This window comes from Anopheles marshallii, chromosome 2 (genome assembly GCF_943734725.1).
Source record: "Anopheles marshallii chromosome 2, idAnoMarsDA_429_01, whole genome shotgun sequence".
NCBI classification, from domain to species: Eukaryota; Metazoa; Arthropoda; class Insecta; order Diptera; family Culicidae; genus Anopheles; species Anopheles marshallii.
In genome coordinates, this window is record NC_071326.1 from 67969001 (window position 1) to 67986449 (window position 17449).

The 17449-nt window shown below is 49.4% G+C and overlaps 4 protein-coding genes and 1 pseudogene across 4 annotated transcripts; 2 read left to right on the plus strand and 3 right to left on the minus strand.

Moving 5' to 3' along the window:
• Positions 1–229: 229 nt before the first annotated feature.
• Positions 230–3934, minus strand: LOC128719215 (mucin-2-like). The gene has a single exon (XM_053812838.1). It carries the CDS (start codon positions 3932–3934, stop codon positions 230–232), a length of 3705 nt encoding a protein of 1234 aa, XP_053668813.1.
• Positions 3935–6226: 2292 nt separating this feature from the next.
• Positions 6227–7623, plus strand: LOC128718445 (uncharacterized; annotated as a pseudogene).
• A 1058-nt stretch (positions 7624–8681) lies between these two features.
• LOC128718446 (mucin-2-like) lies at positions 8682–13402 on the minus strand. Its single transcript, XM_053812070.1, has 2 exons — positions 12630–13402; positions 8682–10434 (listed from the first exon to the last, which is right to left on the minus strand). The coding sequence occupies exons 1-2, from the start codon at positions 13400–13402 to the stop codon at positions 8682–8684; spliced, it is 2526 nt and encodes an 841-aa protein (XP_053668045.1).
• A 1025-nt stretch (positions 13403–14427) lies between these two features.
• Positions 14428–15081, minus strand: LOC128718447 (integumentary mucin C.1-like). The gene has a single exon (XM_053812071.1). It carries the CDS (start codon positions 15079–15081, stop codon positions 14428–14430), a length of 654 nt encoding a protein of 217 aa, XP_053668046.1.
• A 763-nt stretch (positions 15082–15844) lies between these two features.
• On the plus strand, positions 15845–16459 carry LOC128718449 (peritrophin-1-like). Its single transcript, XM_053812072.1, has one exon. It carries the CDS (start codon positions 15845–15847, stop codon positions 16457–16459), a length of 615 nt encoding a protein of 204 aa, XP_053668047.1.
• Positions 16460–17449: the final 990 nt, after the last annotated feature.

A 17449-nucleotide genomic window follows, 5' to 3' on the forward strand; every position in this document is an offset into this window, starting at 1 on the left:
TACGCTTTATAAATAAAAGATTTCTTGTCTGTGGCCACCAACTGCTGTTTTAACGCAGGTTTAAGAATTGGGGTTGTGGTTGACGGCATACAGCAATTAGAAATCAATTATTGATAAATTGTAGGTATAAGCACTTATTCCCAACACTAAACGCTAAGTCTAAGCCTACATCCGAATCCTTGTCAGTTGTTGCGGTTGTCAATCTCGTGGTGGGTATAATCTGGCTCCATTAGAGCCGGAACGATCGAATGCTGCATGTGATACCTGGAATGCAGGGCGGATCGCATAGAACCGTTGGATCACAGCATGCACTTCCTGGCCAGTCGCACACGAACAGCTTCGCGTTGAAATGCAACCCCGGTGGGCAGGAGTGTTCGCAGGCCTTCCGGTTAGAACATTTGTAGAACTTGTGACATTCCGCGTGTGCAAAGAGCGTAGGCTTCAAGCCATCTAGTGCCGGACAGCGCATATCGTTGTGACAGTTGTTCGGCTCGCAGGTTACACCTGGAATGCAGGGAGTGTCGGGTAGGGTTGGCGGTGGCAGAGTAGGCGGCGGAAGCGTAGGTGGTGGTAGGGTAGGTGGTGGAAGAGTAGGTGGCGGAAGAGTAGGTGGCGGAAGAGTTGGTGGCGGAAGCGTTGGTGGAGCCGGTGTTGGTCCTACTGGAGGACAAGTGACTCCAGGAATACATGGAGGATTGCATGGTATGGTAGGATCACAGCAGGCGTTGCTTGGCCAATCGCACACACTCAAATCGTCGTTGAAATGTAAGCCCGGAGGACAGTTGTGCTCACAAGCGAATCCATTGTTGCACTTGTAGAACATTTCACAGGCCGGATGCGGAAGCAATTTGGGTGTGACTCCATTTCTTGGTGGACACCGACCATCTACAATGCAATTACCGGCATCACTTGGAGGACAAGTGACTCCTGGAATGCAGGGATCCGAAGGACCGGCCGTGGGAGTTACAGGTGGTGGAATGGTAGGCGGTGGTAGGGTTGGCGGTGGAACGGTTGGTGGTGGAAGGGTAGGTGGTGGAAGGGTAGGTGGAGGTAGGGTCGGTGGAGGAAGAGTAGGTGGTGGTAGGGTCGGTGGTGGGAGAGTCGGTGGTGGAAGTGTTGGTGGTGGAAGGGTAGGTGGCGGAAGAGTTGGTGGTCCTACTGGAGGACAAGTTACTCCAGGAATACATGGAGATTCACATGGTATAGTTGGATCGCAACAGGCGTTGCTTGGCCAATCGCACACACTCAACTCTTTGTTGAAATGTAAACCCGCAGGACAGTCGTGTTCACATGCAAATCCATTGTTGCACTTGTAAAACATCGTGCAGTATGTGGGATGGGGAAGCAATGTCGGTGTTGGACCATTTCTTGCCGGGCATCCAGGGTAGATGATACAATTACCGGCATCACTTGGAGGACAAGTGACTCCTGGAATGCAGGGATCCGAAGGACCGGCCGTGGGAGTTACAGGTGGTGGAATGGTAGGCGGTGGTAGGGTTGGCGGTGGAACGGTTGGTGGTGGAAGGGTAGGTGGAGGTAGGGTCGGTGGAGGAAGAGTAGGTGGTGGTAGGGTAGGTGGTGGGAGAGTCGGTGGTGGGAGAGTAGGTGGCGGAAGAGTTGGTGGCGGAAGAGTTGGTGGTCCTACTGGAGGACAAGTGACTCCAGGAATACATGGAGATTCACATGGTATAGTTGGATCGCAACAGGCGTTGCTTGGCCAATCGCACACACTCAACTCTTTGTTGAAATGTAAGCCCGCAGGACAGTCGTGTTCACAAGCAAATCCATTGTTGCACTTGTAAAACATCGTGCAGTATGTGGGATGGGGAAGCAATGTCGGTGTTGGACCATTTCTTGCCGGGCATCCAGGGTAGATGATACAATTGCCGGCATCACTTGGAGGGCAAGTGACTCCTGGAATGCAGGGATCCGAAGGACCGGCCGTGGGAGTTACAGGTGGTGGAATGGTAGGCGGTGGTAGGGTAGGCGGTGGAAGGGTAGGTGGTGGAAGGGTAGGTGGAGGTAGGGTAGGTGGTGGAAGAGTAGGTGGCGGAAGAGTTGGTGGTGGGAGAGTCGGTGGCGGAAGAGTTGGTGGCGGAAGAGTTGGTGGAGCCGGTGTTGGTCCTACTGGAGGACAAGTGACTCCAGGAATACACGGAGGGTTGCATGGTACGGTTGGATCACAGCAGGCGTTGTTTGGCCAATCGCACACACTCAACGCTTTGTTGAAATGTAAACCAGCTGGACAGTTATGTTCGCATGCTCTTCCATTGTCACACTTGTAAAACATGGTGCAGTACGTGGGATGGGGAAGCAATGTCGGTGTTGGACCATTCCAAGGCGGGCATGCAGCGTAGATGACACAATTACCGGCATCACTTGGAGGACAAGTAACACCTGGAATGCAAGGATCACCAGGGGTTGGAGCCGGTGTAGGAACAGGTGTGGGAGCTGGTGGTGGTCCCGGTGTTGGTACTGGCGGTGGAGCGGGAGTTGGTACTGGAGGTGGACCGGGTGTTGGTACCGGAGGTGGAGCGGGAGTTGGTAGTGGTGGGGGAACCGGAGTTGCTGGGGGATTCTCGCATGGCACTGAAGGATCACAGCAGGCAATTTCCGGACGTTCACAGCGCTGCAGCGCCTCACTGAAGTGTCCGTGAAGACAGGGCAAATCGCAGGCTTGCCCAGAGGCACATTTGTAGAATCTCTCGCAGGAGGTGGTATGTCTGAGGAGCAATGGATTGTTTGGATCATCAAACAGGGGACAGCGGCTGTCGGGTCGACATGCCGTAGTTGTCGCCGTACAAAAGGTCGGATTACAGCACGCCCTATCCGGCCAATCACAGCTACCTGTTGTGGGGGTGTCTTGTCTAAAGTGTTGCCCTGGTGGACACGGTAGCTGGCAGGCTTGGCCATTATCACATTTGTAAAATAGCGAACAGTCGGTGGGATGCCTCAGCACAGTGGGATCAAACGGATTGTCGAACACTGGACACCGAGGATCAGCAGCACAGATACTAACGGTCGGTCCTCGACACGGTATTCTATCATCGCAGCACGCTTGATCAGGCGCTTCGCAACGTCCTGTTTCCTTGCTGAAATGCGTCCCGGCTCCGCACGGTACCGGACATTTTCTGCCAAGATCACACTTGTAAAACATAGAGCAATCGGTTTCGTGTGGGAAGACGGTCGGAAAGAAGGGATCTTCATGGATTGGGCAGCGTACATCATCAACACACTGGGAACTGGGATTGCACAACGATTGGTCGCAACAAGCGACTTCCGGTCTTTCACACACCCCTTTCTGTGGCCAAAAGTGTTGTCCGATTGGGCAAGACAATAGGCACCGACTGCCGAGATCACACTTGTAGAACTGTGCACAGTTGGACTCATGCGGTAAGGTGGTCGGATTGTTTGGATTCTCGTTCGGATTGCAGCGTGCATCCGGGATACAGGTTCCGGGGGTTGGTACCGTCGGTGGTGGCGGCGTGGGAGCGGTCGGAATCGTTGGTGGCGCTGGTGTGGGAGCGGTTGGAACGGTCGGTGGCGCTGGTGTCGGAGGTGTCGGTGGAGGTGGCGTTGGTATGATCGGCGGTTCGGATGGCGGTGGGCAGGTCACACCTGGTATGCACGGATCGGAAGGCAAACACGGTAATGCACAGCAAGCTCGCTCTGGCCAATCGCAAACATTCGCCACGGGATTGAAGTGCAAATTGGCCGGGCAGTCGTACTCGCACGCTTCACCATTAGAACACTTGTAAAACTTGGCACAGTTGGTATGCGGCAGCAGTTTCGGTCCGTCGGGTGGATTCACCGCCGGACACCGACTGTCTGTGGTGCAGTTGAACGTTGCACAGGTTACGCCTGGGACGCATGGGTCCTGCGCTCGCACCAGGTGCAAAGTGACAGCAATCGCTGCCAGGAAAAGCTGCTTCATCGGTAGAGATGCTTGCGCCCGGCACCAGAATTGAAGCTGATCGAACTGCTGACTGACATAATGGTTGAATTCTCCAAGAATTTTTATACTACTCTCGCGCCGATCTTGAAACGGTTCTTTTCATGTGTCCGCCCGTTCTGGGATTTGGCGTGCTGCGCACGCTGACGTACTGTTTGCCAAATTGTAGTACATCGTACCGAGTGCTACCTGTTCCGGTTGTGGTTTGCTCACCTCGCCAAGCAGTATCTTGCGATGTGACGCATGTTGGCAATACACATCAACGTACGAAAGCAGCAGGAAGTAGTGCGAGGGTGTACTCTTGCCGGTGAGAACGGAACATTAAACGATATTCATTGTCATCGAAGTTCTTAGGTTCTAGCGCATACCCGAGGTCGGTGCGTGACCCTGCTAATGGGGCAACACCTCTAGCTCGCCAGTGATGCTTTCGTCCGAGAAACGTTCCGTCACTTTCACGCTCCCAAATCTTGAGGCATCGCGCTTCCTGCCGAACATTACATTATCTTAATTATTATCGCATGTCGGCGATCCAAAGTTCTAGTTCATGTTCATGGTATTTACAAGGTTCGCCTTTTATCGGTAAACATCGATACTGGGATGGCACTTTCAACAGCGTGCGGTGTCCGAGTCGTCAGTGTGAGCGTGGTCGCAGTTTTTACGTTTCGCGGTTCACCTGTTTCGTCGGCTCTTTCAAATGACGTCAACTGTTTCAATCGCGTCATCCCAGTTGAGATGTCTATTGCACCATCAGTTGTTCAACTTCCTACATTTAGTAACGGTACCTGTTAGGGGTAGACATTTTGCGACTTTTTTTTTAATCAAAGTCAAACACCATCGGTCTCTCTGTCTCTGATGCTGACACTCTATACTTGGTGCAGAATTTTGAAGGCTAGCATAAAATAAATTCTATGTTGACTACTCTTATACCTCAGTGTCGACTTTTAGCCAGTTCTGACTTTTACCTCACAACGGATACATTAGAACGGAATTATACTTCTCTTGTTCAACTTAGGAGATGTCAGTTCATTTGACAGCGATTTGTTACTGGTTAGGTGTTAGGTGTAATTAATACTTAATTAACACTAGAACTATCAAGCATTTTAATGGTTTTAATTTATTGATCACTGTTGCAACTTGCAACTGCGCTCTTTCTATTACATAAAACACTAACTGCACAAACATAATAAAACGCACAAAAATAACTTCTTTTAGTAATCTTTATTAAGAGGAGCTAAAAAATCACGTCCCCGTTTGCCGGGTTAGCATTTTTGTGTCTCTTTCTCCCGGTTGTTGATTCTCTTAGTTTGTGCATGATCGGCTCGATCGGTTTCAGAGCTCGATATGGCGCCCTCTACGGTCAAACGGTCGAAGCACGCTGTCGCATTCGAATCGACCGTTGAATAATATTCCAAAATCACTTTGCAAACAGCAATGGAAGACCTGGAAGATTATGGAAGATATGGAAGATAAATATATAAGACCTGGAAGTATATATATTTATGTTTAAACAGGATATATATTTATGTTTTAAAGTCACCGCAAAAATGTGTTTAAATATTACCAATCTCAGTATTTAGTGGTCTACGTTTCTACATCTACGATCTACAAATAAATGTACGCTACATGGCGTTAGAAATGTTGTTTAATTTATTGAAAAAGGCACTTTTCGCAACGCATAATAATACCAAGATGCGAATCAGTAGACGAAGATGCTAAAGCGTCCAGCATTTTCATCATCAACGAAAAGAAAAGAGTTTCGACTATTCTAGGTCGTTGTAGGTCGTTCAGATCTTATAAATACTGGAAATTCTATTGGTTTACATCCTTACACATCTCTGATCACCCTTCACATATCGAACATCTTTACAGATTAGTTAGAGACCATCCCACAGTCGCAACATTTCTAACATCTAACAGTGAGTTAGATGACATTTCCTTCAAGGTGATTAACTACGATGCAGTATGACGGATCTACGGAGCGGTCGCTGCAATCGTGCGCCGCATCTAAACGAAAGATACCATCTTAATGACGCATTCCACCTTTATCTTGCAACAAATGTACCTTGGCTCATGATACCGAGTTGCCTATTAATGTCTACAACCGGCGCGACTAATTGGCGTCCAATGTCTGGCAAGCGTTTGGAGATGTTTTAACAGCTTCGCCCGGTGCTTGTTGCAAGAAACAAGAGGTACAAAAAACAAAACAAGGATAACGATTCATTTGGATGCTGATAAGAAGCAAACGGACGAGTGAGAGCGAGCACACAGATAGAGATGCGTTACCACCATCAGCGGCCCGAAGATTCAGCGCAGAAAGCATTTATGTCATTTAATAATGCTAGAGCATTCTGCACAGTTCTAGCAGAGGTTATATAAAATGCAGCTCGCAACATCAGCAGCATTCCGGCAACAGGTTCCCAGTAGTGTGCAGTGTGCACAATGTTTACGAACGTGTTTATTCTATCCTTGGTATGCGTGTTGGTGGTATCTGCTGTGGACGTTGATCCACGATGTTCGCGTTACAGCCTAGGCATGCAGGCCCAGGTTCTGTCGTACGAGCAGGATTGTCGCAAGTTTGTTATCTGTGATATGGGCGGCAATGGACAGGTGTTGTCGTGCCCACCAGGGTTATACTTCAATGATGCCGCGCATGCGTGCTCGTTCGACATGGCGTCCTGTACGCACGGTGAGTTAAATGGTCCGACCGATACACTGCCATCGGTTCCCAGCCTTCCTGTTCCACTGCCATCCCTGCCTGTGCAACCCCAGCCACTTCCAATCCCGATACCACAGGTCCCGGCTTTACCACAGCCGATTCCCCTTCCGGAACTACCAATCATCCCTCAGATTCCACATGTCCCACCGGTAGTCGAGGTTCCGGTTGTGAGTGATTCGAAACCATCGGTACCAAACTGGATACCGATTATCACCGAACCTCCAACTGTTGCTTCCGTAGAGGAGCAAGCTGCAGTGGAACAGCATCCACCCCAAAGCGTAGGCATTCCACAGTCACGAGGTGCGTGTGTCGACAGAAAGCATAAAGCTCACTTTCCATTTCCCATGACCAGGTCTGCTGGAATAAGGAGGCGGGTAAAATTTATCCCATTGCACACGACTGCGGCCTGTACGTTGTGTGCATGGGTAACGATAATGATGCGATCGTACAACGATGCCCCAAGGGTTTGCTGTACGACCACAAACACCAGCGCTGCGAGTTTGCCGACGCATCCTTCTGTGCGATGCCGCGCGTCGACGGACACCTGGTGCTGGATGTCCACGGCGTCGATATGAGCCTGCTGGAGGAAGAACGTTTAGAATCGCTGCTGGAAGAATCGTTCGCCGTTCCGGTGGTACCCATCCAGGAGGACACTTCCGAGCTCGTATCCGAAATGGTGCAGCGTGAACATCAACCGATACTTATTGTGCCAGAGCCCGAGAAGCAACCGGAACCGGCAGTGGAGTACAATTTCCGCATGATCGATAATCACCCGCGCTGTCTGGCACGTAGCAACATCCACCTGACCGTGGAGTTGCCGCACGATACCGACTGTTCGAAGTATTTGGTATGCGTTGGACGGGTCGCTATCGAGAAGAAGTGTCCGACCGGACAACACTGGAATGCAAAGCATAACTGGTGCGATCATGCTTCCGTTGTCGGTTGCACCTTGTAGGTATGGGTATTGATTCGCTGCTTTAGTAATGTACACATAAATCACATGGACCTTTTACACAATGCACATCGTGCTGTTGGGTGTTTCATAATAAGGCAAAGAAATGTATTGTATTGCTGTTTTTACCGCACTCACCTGTACACGGAGATTTGTTGCATAACTTTTCGCCTAAAAGTATGCAATTGGAAGGAACATTTTTGGCTGAGATGTGGAAAATCACAGAATCTTTCGGTTGACGGATCGTGTACCAATTGATTGCAGATGTTAAAATGTACACAATTTTGTTAACAGTTATATTTATTGTAAGTAAGTATGTTTCCCGGCAGTGTAGTGATAATAGCGCATCATTTCTCACATGACCAAAGCGGTATCACATCCCATTTGAACCGTTCTGCCGTACAGTACATGGATATCTAGGATGTAACACCTCGTATAACAAACAAGCCGAGGGACGGCCAGTAGTATAATGGTACCGGCGCCGGTCATCACACGACAGGACCGGGACTAAATCTCATCCGGACCAATCCCTCATAGAAATGATTGACTATCCAGCTACGTGCTAACATTAAGTCCAGTAAGCCAGAAATGGCAGGCATGACCTAGAAGGTCATTACGTCAAGAAGAGATAGAGAGAAAGAGTGGGAGAGAGAGAGAGAGAGAAAGAAAAAGAGAAAGAGAACAACTACACGTCTAACGACCATTGAATGATGTACGAGTTTAATCAATTGATAGGAATAACTTCTAATTGCATATATTTAGGGGTCACGACAGCCATATTCACAATGACCTTTCGTCGATTTTATTTCAGACACTTTGTCGAATCAGTTGAAACTAAGTTTACTTGTACAGCTAAGCCGAAAGCCTTCACCTAATAACTTTTCATGTTTTTTTTTCTACGCTAGTAAACACAACATTCTAGGTGTAAGTTGCATAAAGTTAGGAAAGCAGTCGCTTTTATTTAGCTGTTACGGTTGATATCGAATAACTATAAAACGCTTAATACAGTATGAGCCATATTGCTTGATGTTCGCTGTTAGTGCGTTCTACGCACGGTTAATTTACTTCCACCAACGGCTGCATTGGGCTTTGCTAGGCTCATCGCATCGCCCCACACCGCCGCTGTACTCGAGACCATATGGGCACTCGAGGATACAGGCCTGCCCGGAAAGACACTCGTAGAATCGGTTACAGTACAGCTCGTGGCTGAAGCTGATCGACACAGACCGCATACCAGCCGGCGGGCAGCGCTGCGACGGATGACAGGCGTTACGGTTCGATCGGCAGGGAATGCACGGGCACGTCGGACAGTTTGGATCGTTCGGTGGTATGTCGGGATCGCAGCCGGCAAGGAACGGCCACTCGCAGCGCATCTTCGTCGTGCTCCAGTGCAACCCATCCGGGCACTCCTTCAGGCACGCGTTACCCCAGCTGCATTTGTAGAACTGTGTGCAGCTGTCCGGATGCGGCAGGAACACCTCCACACCGTTGCCGGGCGGGCATTGCGGGTTCGGATGGCAGGCCACATTCTCTGGCGGGTCTTCGATGATTGGTGGATATTCGCATCCTGCCTGTGCCGGCCAGTCGCATACGTTCTCGCGTGTGTTGAAGTGCAGACCGGGCGGACATTTCATTTCACAGATCAGCCCAAAGCTGCACTTGTAGAACTTGTCGCAGTCTTCATGCGGGAAGTAGGTAGGAACGCACTTTTCGCACTTTGGGCACCGGTTGTCCGGGAAGCAGTTCGAGGGCGGACATGTTGGGCAATCCACCCCCGGTGTGGTAATGATTTCGGTAGTTGTCGTAGTTATTGGTTCTTCTGTAGTGGTCGTTGTAATCGGTTCTTCTGTAGTGGTCGTTGTAATCGGTTCTTCTGTAGTGGTAGTAGTAATCGGTTCTTCTGTAGTGGTCGTAGTAATTGGTTCCTCCGTAGTGGTCGTAGTAATCGGTTCTTCCGTAGTGGTCGTAGTGACTGGTTCTTCTGTAGTGATCGGTGGTTCTGGAGTTTCCGGATCCGAGGGAATTTCGCACTCCCTTGTGATAAAATCCCAATCTAGCCCAGGCGGACAAGCCATTTGACAGGCAGATCCATCCCGACAAATGTAAAACCAATCACTGCGATCCGGATGGGGCAGTTTCGTCGGCGGATCCGTATCAGGAACCGGACAGTCCGGGTGGGGCACACAGTCTGGTATTTTACAGATGGGTGGTACGACCGGTGTGCATTCCGCCAGCTCCGGTATGACGCAGCGTTGGAAAAAGCTGCTGAACCACGTTCCGATCGGACACTCGGTGGCACACGAATAGCCGTGCGAGTTGCAGGTAAAGTACGCATCGCATCGGCTCGGGTGGGGGAAAACCTTCGGCGGGACGATCGGATCACAGTCTACCGGGCACCGCAGATCAAGGAAGCACCCAGGCTCACAGATTTCATCCGGAATATTGATGCTGTCGTCCGTGCCGGTCTGCACCGTTGTTGTCGTCGGTGGTTGAGCGGCTCCCGGGTGACATTCCACTTGCTGTGGCCACACGCAAACTTTCATCGTGGCGTGGAACAGCAGGTTGGACGGACAAGCGAACAGTGCGGCCCCGGACTGTGTACATTGGTAGAAGAGCCCGCAGTTTTCCGGATGGGGCAGTTTGAAACCCGGTCTTAGCGTCGTGCACGGATCCACCACGGCACGTCCGAAGTACGACTCACCGTCGATGGTAATACTTTCCGTTTTGCGCTGATGGCACCTTCCCGGCGCTTCACTCGTGCATGTGCCGGTGGTAGCGTTGTAATATTGGTCGTCGCATGTCAGCAGTATGAACCTGTCATCCACACATTCCAGGTACTTGCGGCAGTCAGTCGGATGAGGTACGGTGCCGCGCTCGGCACACGGATCGACAGCGACGCTACAATGCAGCAGTGAAGCTACCACGGCTAGACTCGTCGCACACGCAACCCATCGTGGACAGACCATCTCGAGGCTGTGGTGCACGGACGCGGTATCCCTTTTGCCGTGCTTGACCGAACGGTCTGGTCAGTACTAGTGGCGTCCCGATATCGGGGGCCGGCTTTTGTAGGCTGCACACCGGTAGTCCGAAACATGCGCATTCTGACAGATGACAAGTTGACGAGCAAGATTCAATGCGACATCATCTCGTGTTGGTTCCATGTACAGGAAGCACAAACGTAAGTATTCACTTCCGCTGATTGGTTTGCTGGCATCTGCTGCCCCACCATTAGGTAATGGAACATGGATTCGCACACCAGCAATCGGACTCGGTGTTGATAGTTTGCATGCACACAAGGACTACTACGAACACTTTAACGTCCAACGGGCAGCGGACTGCTTACGCGTGGTTTCGTGAGCAACGATGTATGTGTATGTTGTTCCACTGATTTCTGACGGCCTGTGTTTACAAACCAAACGGTGAATGTTAAAAAAAAACCATCCAGATGACGTACGTTTCGGCAGGATTTTCGAATACCGTTTGGCCCGGCAAGATAGTAGAAGATAGTATGCGCGGTACGTTATCTTTCGATCCCAACCTAATAATTACACCGTGCAGAAAACTCGATAAGATCAGCCCAATGTTCTATAGTAAACAATTGTAATCAAATGGCGACTACCGTCGTCCGGGTGACCACTGGCAATAAGAAAAAGGAACATCGACCCAGTCGTTCGTTGCATCAGCACACCGCGTTTTGGAGCTGGCACCACCGTGTGTTGAATCACTCACAACCAACGCTGGGTTTCTTTCGCAAACGAGAACAAAAAAAACAAAGCAGCTCGGTGGATCCACCGAGTGTCAAGTACTACCACAAAGCAGCGTAAGAGTTCCGCTGTTTTATTGCAAGCATTATTAGCTTCACCGTGGGCTTTACTACAGAAATCCTGTTGGTGCAGCCGTAGGTGCTGTTGGGATGTAGATGCACATCTTCAATGTATTGTACCAACGCTGATCATTCGGACATCGCAGACGCAGGATACGCCTGTACAGTACCTCCACGAATGGTGCATCACCGGGTATTAGCGTTGTTGTCTCTTGACCGCGGCTGATGCCGAACAGGACCAACAGCAACGCCGCGATGAGAAGCAGTTGACTCTTTGCCATTGTGTTCCAGTCTGTGACTGATATCGCTTTCGCTGAATGTAGGCGCGCGTTGAAAGTAGTTGCAGCAGGCGAATCTTTGAGCTGCCCAACCTTACAATACATCCGTTCGATTGGGCGTATTACTGTTTACTGGTTTGTCCGGGCATGGGGTTGTTCCCATGTGTGGAACGAAAACATAATAAACCGACCATAATCACAATGCCCATATAACGCTCAAAGGCCGATCCCCGATACGTTCGAAAACTTCCGACATTTCCCGCAAGATGAAAGCGACCGCACGATGGCTATGGTGGCACTGCTGTCTAGACACTTTCGAGAGTGTTTCGAGTAACGTTTATCGGCAACCTTGATTGAATCACAGATACAAAATGTTTGGAATTGGTCGCTTCATGTTCCCTTAGGTGTGTATTTTTGGGTGAGCTCCTTCATTTATTGCAAACCTGTGTTACACGTGAAAATACACCTTGGTCGTTCAATTGTGATGCAGCGAGTTTATTTGGTTTATGCCTTTATCTAGTGGAATGTTTAACTCATGCCATGCGTGTTGTGAAGCCTAGTTTACTTTCATTCAAGCAGAGTAAAGAAGTAATATCAAAAACAGGTTGTATGGCGTATTTGCTGAGTTACCGTTCGGCTTTATTGCGTACGTCGTGGGGCCATCGCACTAAGCCTTCTGCGCATGATAAGCGATAAGCAATGTATCGGTATTCGGTGCTCCGATTATCCAGTATTGTCGCGCATCCACAGATAAACTGGCCACTAAGCGTATGTTAGGCGTTAAGGATTTGGCGGAGGTTATAAATATTATTTATTGCTTTATGGCAGCTGATTAGGTGGGCTTAGTTTAATCCATTCACAGTGTGAGCTGTTGGTTCTACGTTGGTCATTTGAAATTCTCTTATTACAAGACAGCCGGGGGAGCAGTGGGAGCAGTGGGAGGTGCAGCTGTGGGAGCTGTAGGAGCAGTAGGAAGTGTAGGCGCAGTATCACTGGTGGTTGGACCTGGCGTTGGAGCCGTTGGGATCGTTGGACCTGGCGTTGGAGCCGTTGGAATTGTTGGAGCAGTCGTCGGCAGCGTTGGTGCAGCCGTTGGTGCAGCCGTTGGTGCCGATGTAATTGTTGGTGCCGTTGGTACCTCAGGTCCGACAGTAGTAGGTGGGGTGGTTACAGTAGTAACTCCTGGCGTAGGTGCCGTTGGAATGGTTGGTGCTGGGGTAGGTGCTACCGTAGGGGCAGGGGTTGGTGCTACTGTTGGAGCTACCGTAGGCACGGTAGGGGCTGCGGTGGGGAGCGTGGGAGCGGTGGTGGGGAGCGTTGGAGCGGTGGTGGGGAGCGTTGGAGCGGTGGTGGGGAGCGTTGGGGCGGTGGTGGGCAGCGTTGGGGCGGTGGTGGGCAGCGTTGGGGGTGGGGTAGTAGTCGGTAATCCACCTCCGAGGTTACATTCGGCAAAGTAGGGATGATCGCACCGTTGTATAGCAAAGCCGAAGTGTTGGTTTGGTGGGCAATTCTTCAAATATTTCATGCCATAAGCGCAGGTGTAAAACAGCGTACAGTCTGTTTCGTGCGGTAAATGAAACGGGGGATTGTCCACCAGTGGGCACCGGGAGTCCGCAATCTGTGCGTTTGCGTAACCGTGCAAACTAAGCGCGAACAGCGTCACGATGGCACACTGCCACATTTCGGACAGTTTTCTGATATAACTTTTCACGCGAGGAGGAGATCTTCCGGTGGGCAATTCGCAACCACCACGAACAGTAAAACTGGAAACCGTGGCAATCACATTTCATCTTTTATAGGCAGCTACTGCTGGTAGGTGATACTGCTTTCGTCTGCGTAATCCAATCCTTCCAAGATAAGATATATATTGTTGGAGAATATTTTCCAACACTAAAACGAACCTTTCGATTAAAGGCAAACGTCTGCAGATAAAAGCCGTGGCATTCTGCTGTACTTTGGTACAGTAGAAATTTATTGGCCATAGATATGGGTTTGAGGGGCTATACAATTAGTGTGGTAAGTGGTCCACTATTCAAAAATATCTGTTCCTAAGCACAAATCTATCAATATTTCCGGGAGCACTGGTGTAGGGAAAACCCCATTGAATTCGCATCAAACAGAGCGGATGTTAAAATATATAGCGTGTAGCCGTGCTTGGTGTTGGCATTCAAGATGAAGTCATTCAAGAGCTCTCACCATTTTTGTTATTCAATAAGAAAGTTTTCACCATTAAGACTCTGTACAAATACAATGGTAACGTGAGCAACAAGGTCGGACACACTTTTTGTAGTGTATAACAAATACTCAGGTGGTATAACAACTCTGCTGCGTGGTAATAAGCCGACGGTCGGTCGTGAGTGAGAAGATAAAACTACAAATAAACTATGCGGTCTAAGTATTCAATAATTTAGACGTGTTGTTGAGCAGGGTATTGCATACCGTCAGGACCAGTGATGTAAAACCGTCAAATAGATCAAGATGATATGACGTTTCGCCAAGCATTACATAGCATAACTCGAAGGCGCTTTCGTTTCATGCTCCAAACAAAGTCCTTCTAGAGGAAACGTTATCATATAGGTATGCATTTACAACAGAAGCTTGGTAGATTCGAGTACAATTCGGTGTGTAGTATGCCAATTTGTAGATTGCAGGATGTATTTGACTGATTTCTACTCAGAGAGTTCGTTCACAGACATAGGCAGCGCGTTACAAAGGAATTAGGAAATCTTCAGGATCAAACATCTCGTTGAATGTAGGCGCATCAGTTTCGTCTGCTTCTTCTGTCTCATCCGGCATATCTGTTTCCTCGGTGCTGCTGGAATCCGTTGTGGTGGACTCATCTGGAGTTGTTGTGTTTGGTGGCGCAGTTGGTGCCGTTGGTGGTGGCGCAGTTGGTGCCGTTGGTGGTGGTGCAGTCCCATCCGTTGTGTCAGTAGAGGTAGTATCTGAGGATTCCATTGTTGGCGTGGTGTCCGTGGTAGTTGGAAACGTTGCAGTTGGCGTATCTGAGGATTCCATTGTTGGCGTGGTGTCCGAGGTAGTTGGAAACGTTGGAGTCGGTGTGGTTGGCAATGTTGGACTGGTAAGACTCGGTGTCGAAACTGTCGATGAAAACATCGGATCACACAAAGCCGTTTCGGGTGACTCGCAGCGCAACGATATCGGGGAAAAGTGCTGCCCGCCGAAACAGGACAGCTGATACTGGAATCCATCCGCACAGATGTAGTACAGCGTGCAGTCATACTCGTGGGGAAAAGCGGCACCGGGTACTTCGTTTCCAGTACACACCGTCGTTTGGCAGGTGGAGCTGTTGGCCAAACAAACAAGCACCAAACACGTGATTTTCAGCCTAGCAATCATGCTACCTTTCTCTATCGGTTCGGAAAACCTTAACCAAACGACACGCGGAACAGGACTGTTGAATGTAAAAATGAGCCTTGGTGACATGGAAGACGCTGGACGAAAATTATCTAATCTTCGGCTGGCACGGCTGATATGATACATTTATTACGGATATCGAACTAAAAATCTAACGTTTTTTTTGTTTAACTCGCGCAATAATTCCCAATCGAATGCTAATCTTACATTCGCACACGCGTGTGCTAGCAGTGCATTGCAAGCGCTGATAGTACCGGCACGAGTAGAGCCTGTTTATTTGTGCAAATTCAATTCTCTTGTACTTCGAGTTGATGATATTGCGATCGCCTTGGTGAACCAGATAAGATAATGTATCTTCCTCAAAGCTCTCACGCTAGTAGATAAAAGCTTGGTTAGTAGGTCGGAACCAGAAATAGGGTATACGGTAGCTAGCTCAATCAATGGTTTGACATATTGAGAAAATGTACTGCTAATTGATACCACAACTTAAACTCCATGCCCGCTTACGGCACGTTTCATGTGTGCTAATGGCGTTCAGAATGGGGCGGGGAGGTAGAACTTTTGCGACAAAGTAGAACAACACGAGCAAACTGTCGCTATATAAGACGTCTTGTTGCTTGTTTACTTGATGCATTACCGACCAGTTTTATGGTGGTTAAACAAACTCTGTGAAGTGTAAACGAAAAATAAATAAAATGCAAGGTAAAGTGTTGTTTAATTTTAACCCCATTTCAAAGTAATTGTGATGGACAAGCAGAAATCTTTTCCAGGCATTGCTGTGACTATTGTGGTCACTCTGTTGATGGTGGCAGGGCCGGAAGCTAATGTGCGGGCAATCCGAGATCCTCGCTGTCCCCGGATCGACGATCCAGCTAAGACGGTACATCTGACGCACCCGACAGATTGCAACCGTTTTCTGGTGTGTTCGTCCGGTAGGGCGTACGAAATGCGCTGTCCGGAGGGATTGGAGTACGATACGGAGCAACGCAGCTGTGACTACGACTACCTCGTCCGTTGCTCGGTGGATGGCCGGGTACAAGTGCAGCAGGCAAACTACGGTTTCGAAATGCCGCTGGAGCAGCTCGTACTAAATCGTCCCACCTGGAACGATCTCCAGGAACAGCGCATTGAAGACCCGGCCCCACAGTACAAACCGGCCGTCAGTGTCGTTGATGCTCGGTGCCCCCGCACGGATGATCCGATGAAACCGATCCATCTGACGCGCACGGGCAACTGCAGCAAATTCATGAAGTGTTTCGGAGGTCGTGCCTACGAGATGGACTGCCCGGCCGGTCTGGAGTTCGATGCGAAGAACAATCGTTGCGACTACCCTGCACTAGCCCGGTGCAGCCATCTGTGAGCTTAATTCACAGCAAGTAAATAAAACGATCGTGCTACGTGCAAGTTAGAAAATCTTTGGTGGTTTCGGACATTCACTTAACTTCGGGATTCTAGGTCCGATTGGCCATGAATATGTATGTTATATTTTTTATATTTACCTGATGATGTTCTCTATGGAGTCGGACAATCAGAATAGCTGATTGCAGCTGCAAAAGGGGGTTAAGGGGCGGGGGAAGGGGGGGGACGGGTTAGGGGAGGGAATGCCAAACCGTCTCTCGGTGATTTGCTTGTACGATCTGATTCCTAACACGAGTTCTCACCGTGAAATCCTAACCCAAGTCTCCTCGTGGTGCTGCTGGATATGGACATACTGGACCTCACTCTCTCAGTGTGCCTTAACTAATGGGGAAGGCTGTGGACCGCGAGGTGTTGGAAATTTGGTTCCAGTGTTAGGGATGGTCAACCCTAAAATCCGTTGTTTCTGCAGATGGGGTTGCGAGATGTTGGTAGCTGTTGATTCTAACACCCGGCTCACGGTTAAACCTAAAAGCCGTTGTGTTCCACACAGTTCGGGGTAAGTTCGTCTAATGACATACGTCATATGTCTAGATTTTGTTTGGGTCTGAAATAAAGGTTCATCGAACAGGACCTTTAAACTAGGCCATATCATATGGTTCCCGCAGCGAGTAGAACGTTAGAATTCCTGTGTCTTGTTGTTCTTGAGCGGATGTGACTTTGCACCACCTCGTCAGTCACGAAAGACCAATGCAACATTGGAAATAAGCGCGTGCTCGTCTGTGTGCCAATGCGCCGTACTTCCAGCTTCCGAGCCAGTGAGTTCCCTTTATGGACTAGTTATCCGGAGTCTCACATATACAGCAATGACCTTGATTTTCATGAGACAAAGTGCGAGGAATTCGGTTGTGAAACTTGAACGCTGTCATCGGTATCAATGGCTCAAAGCTAACACACTTGTGACGAATGGCCTCACGTCTGAATGTATATGGGT

Excerpts from the sequence above, each read along its gene's own strand:
- LOC128718449 (XM_053812072.1), top strand. The coding sequence starts at position 15,845 with ATGGACAAGCAGAAATCTTTTCCAGGCATTGCTGTGACTATTGTGGTC.
- LOC128718447 (XM_053812071.1), bottom strand. The coding sequence starts at position 15,081 with ATGATTGCTAGGCTGAAAATCACGTGTTTGGTGCTTGTTTGTTTGGCC.
- LOC128718446 (XM_053812070.1), bottom strand. The coding sequence starts at position 13,402 with ATGTGGCAGTGTGCCATCGTGACGCTGTTCGCGCTTAGTTTGCACGGT. Across the intron at positions 10,435-12,629 it reads ACTGCTCCCCCGGCTGTCTT|GTTCATACTGCTGACATGCG; the intron begins GTAATAAGAGAA and ends TGTGGATGACAG.
- LOC128719215 (XM_053812838.1), bottom strand. The coding sequence starts at position 3,934 with ATGAAGCAGCTTTTCCTGGCAGCGATTGCTGTCACTTTGCACCTGGTG.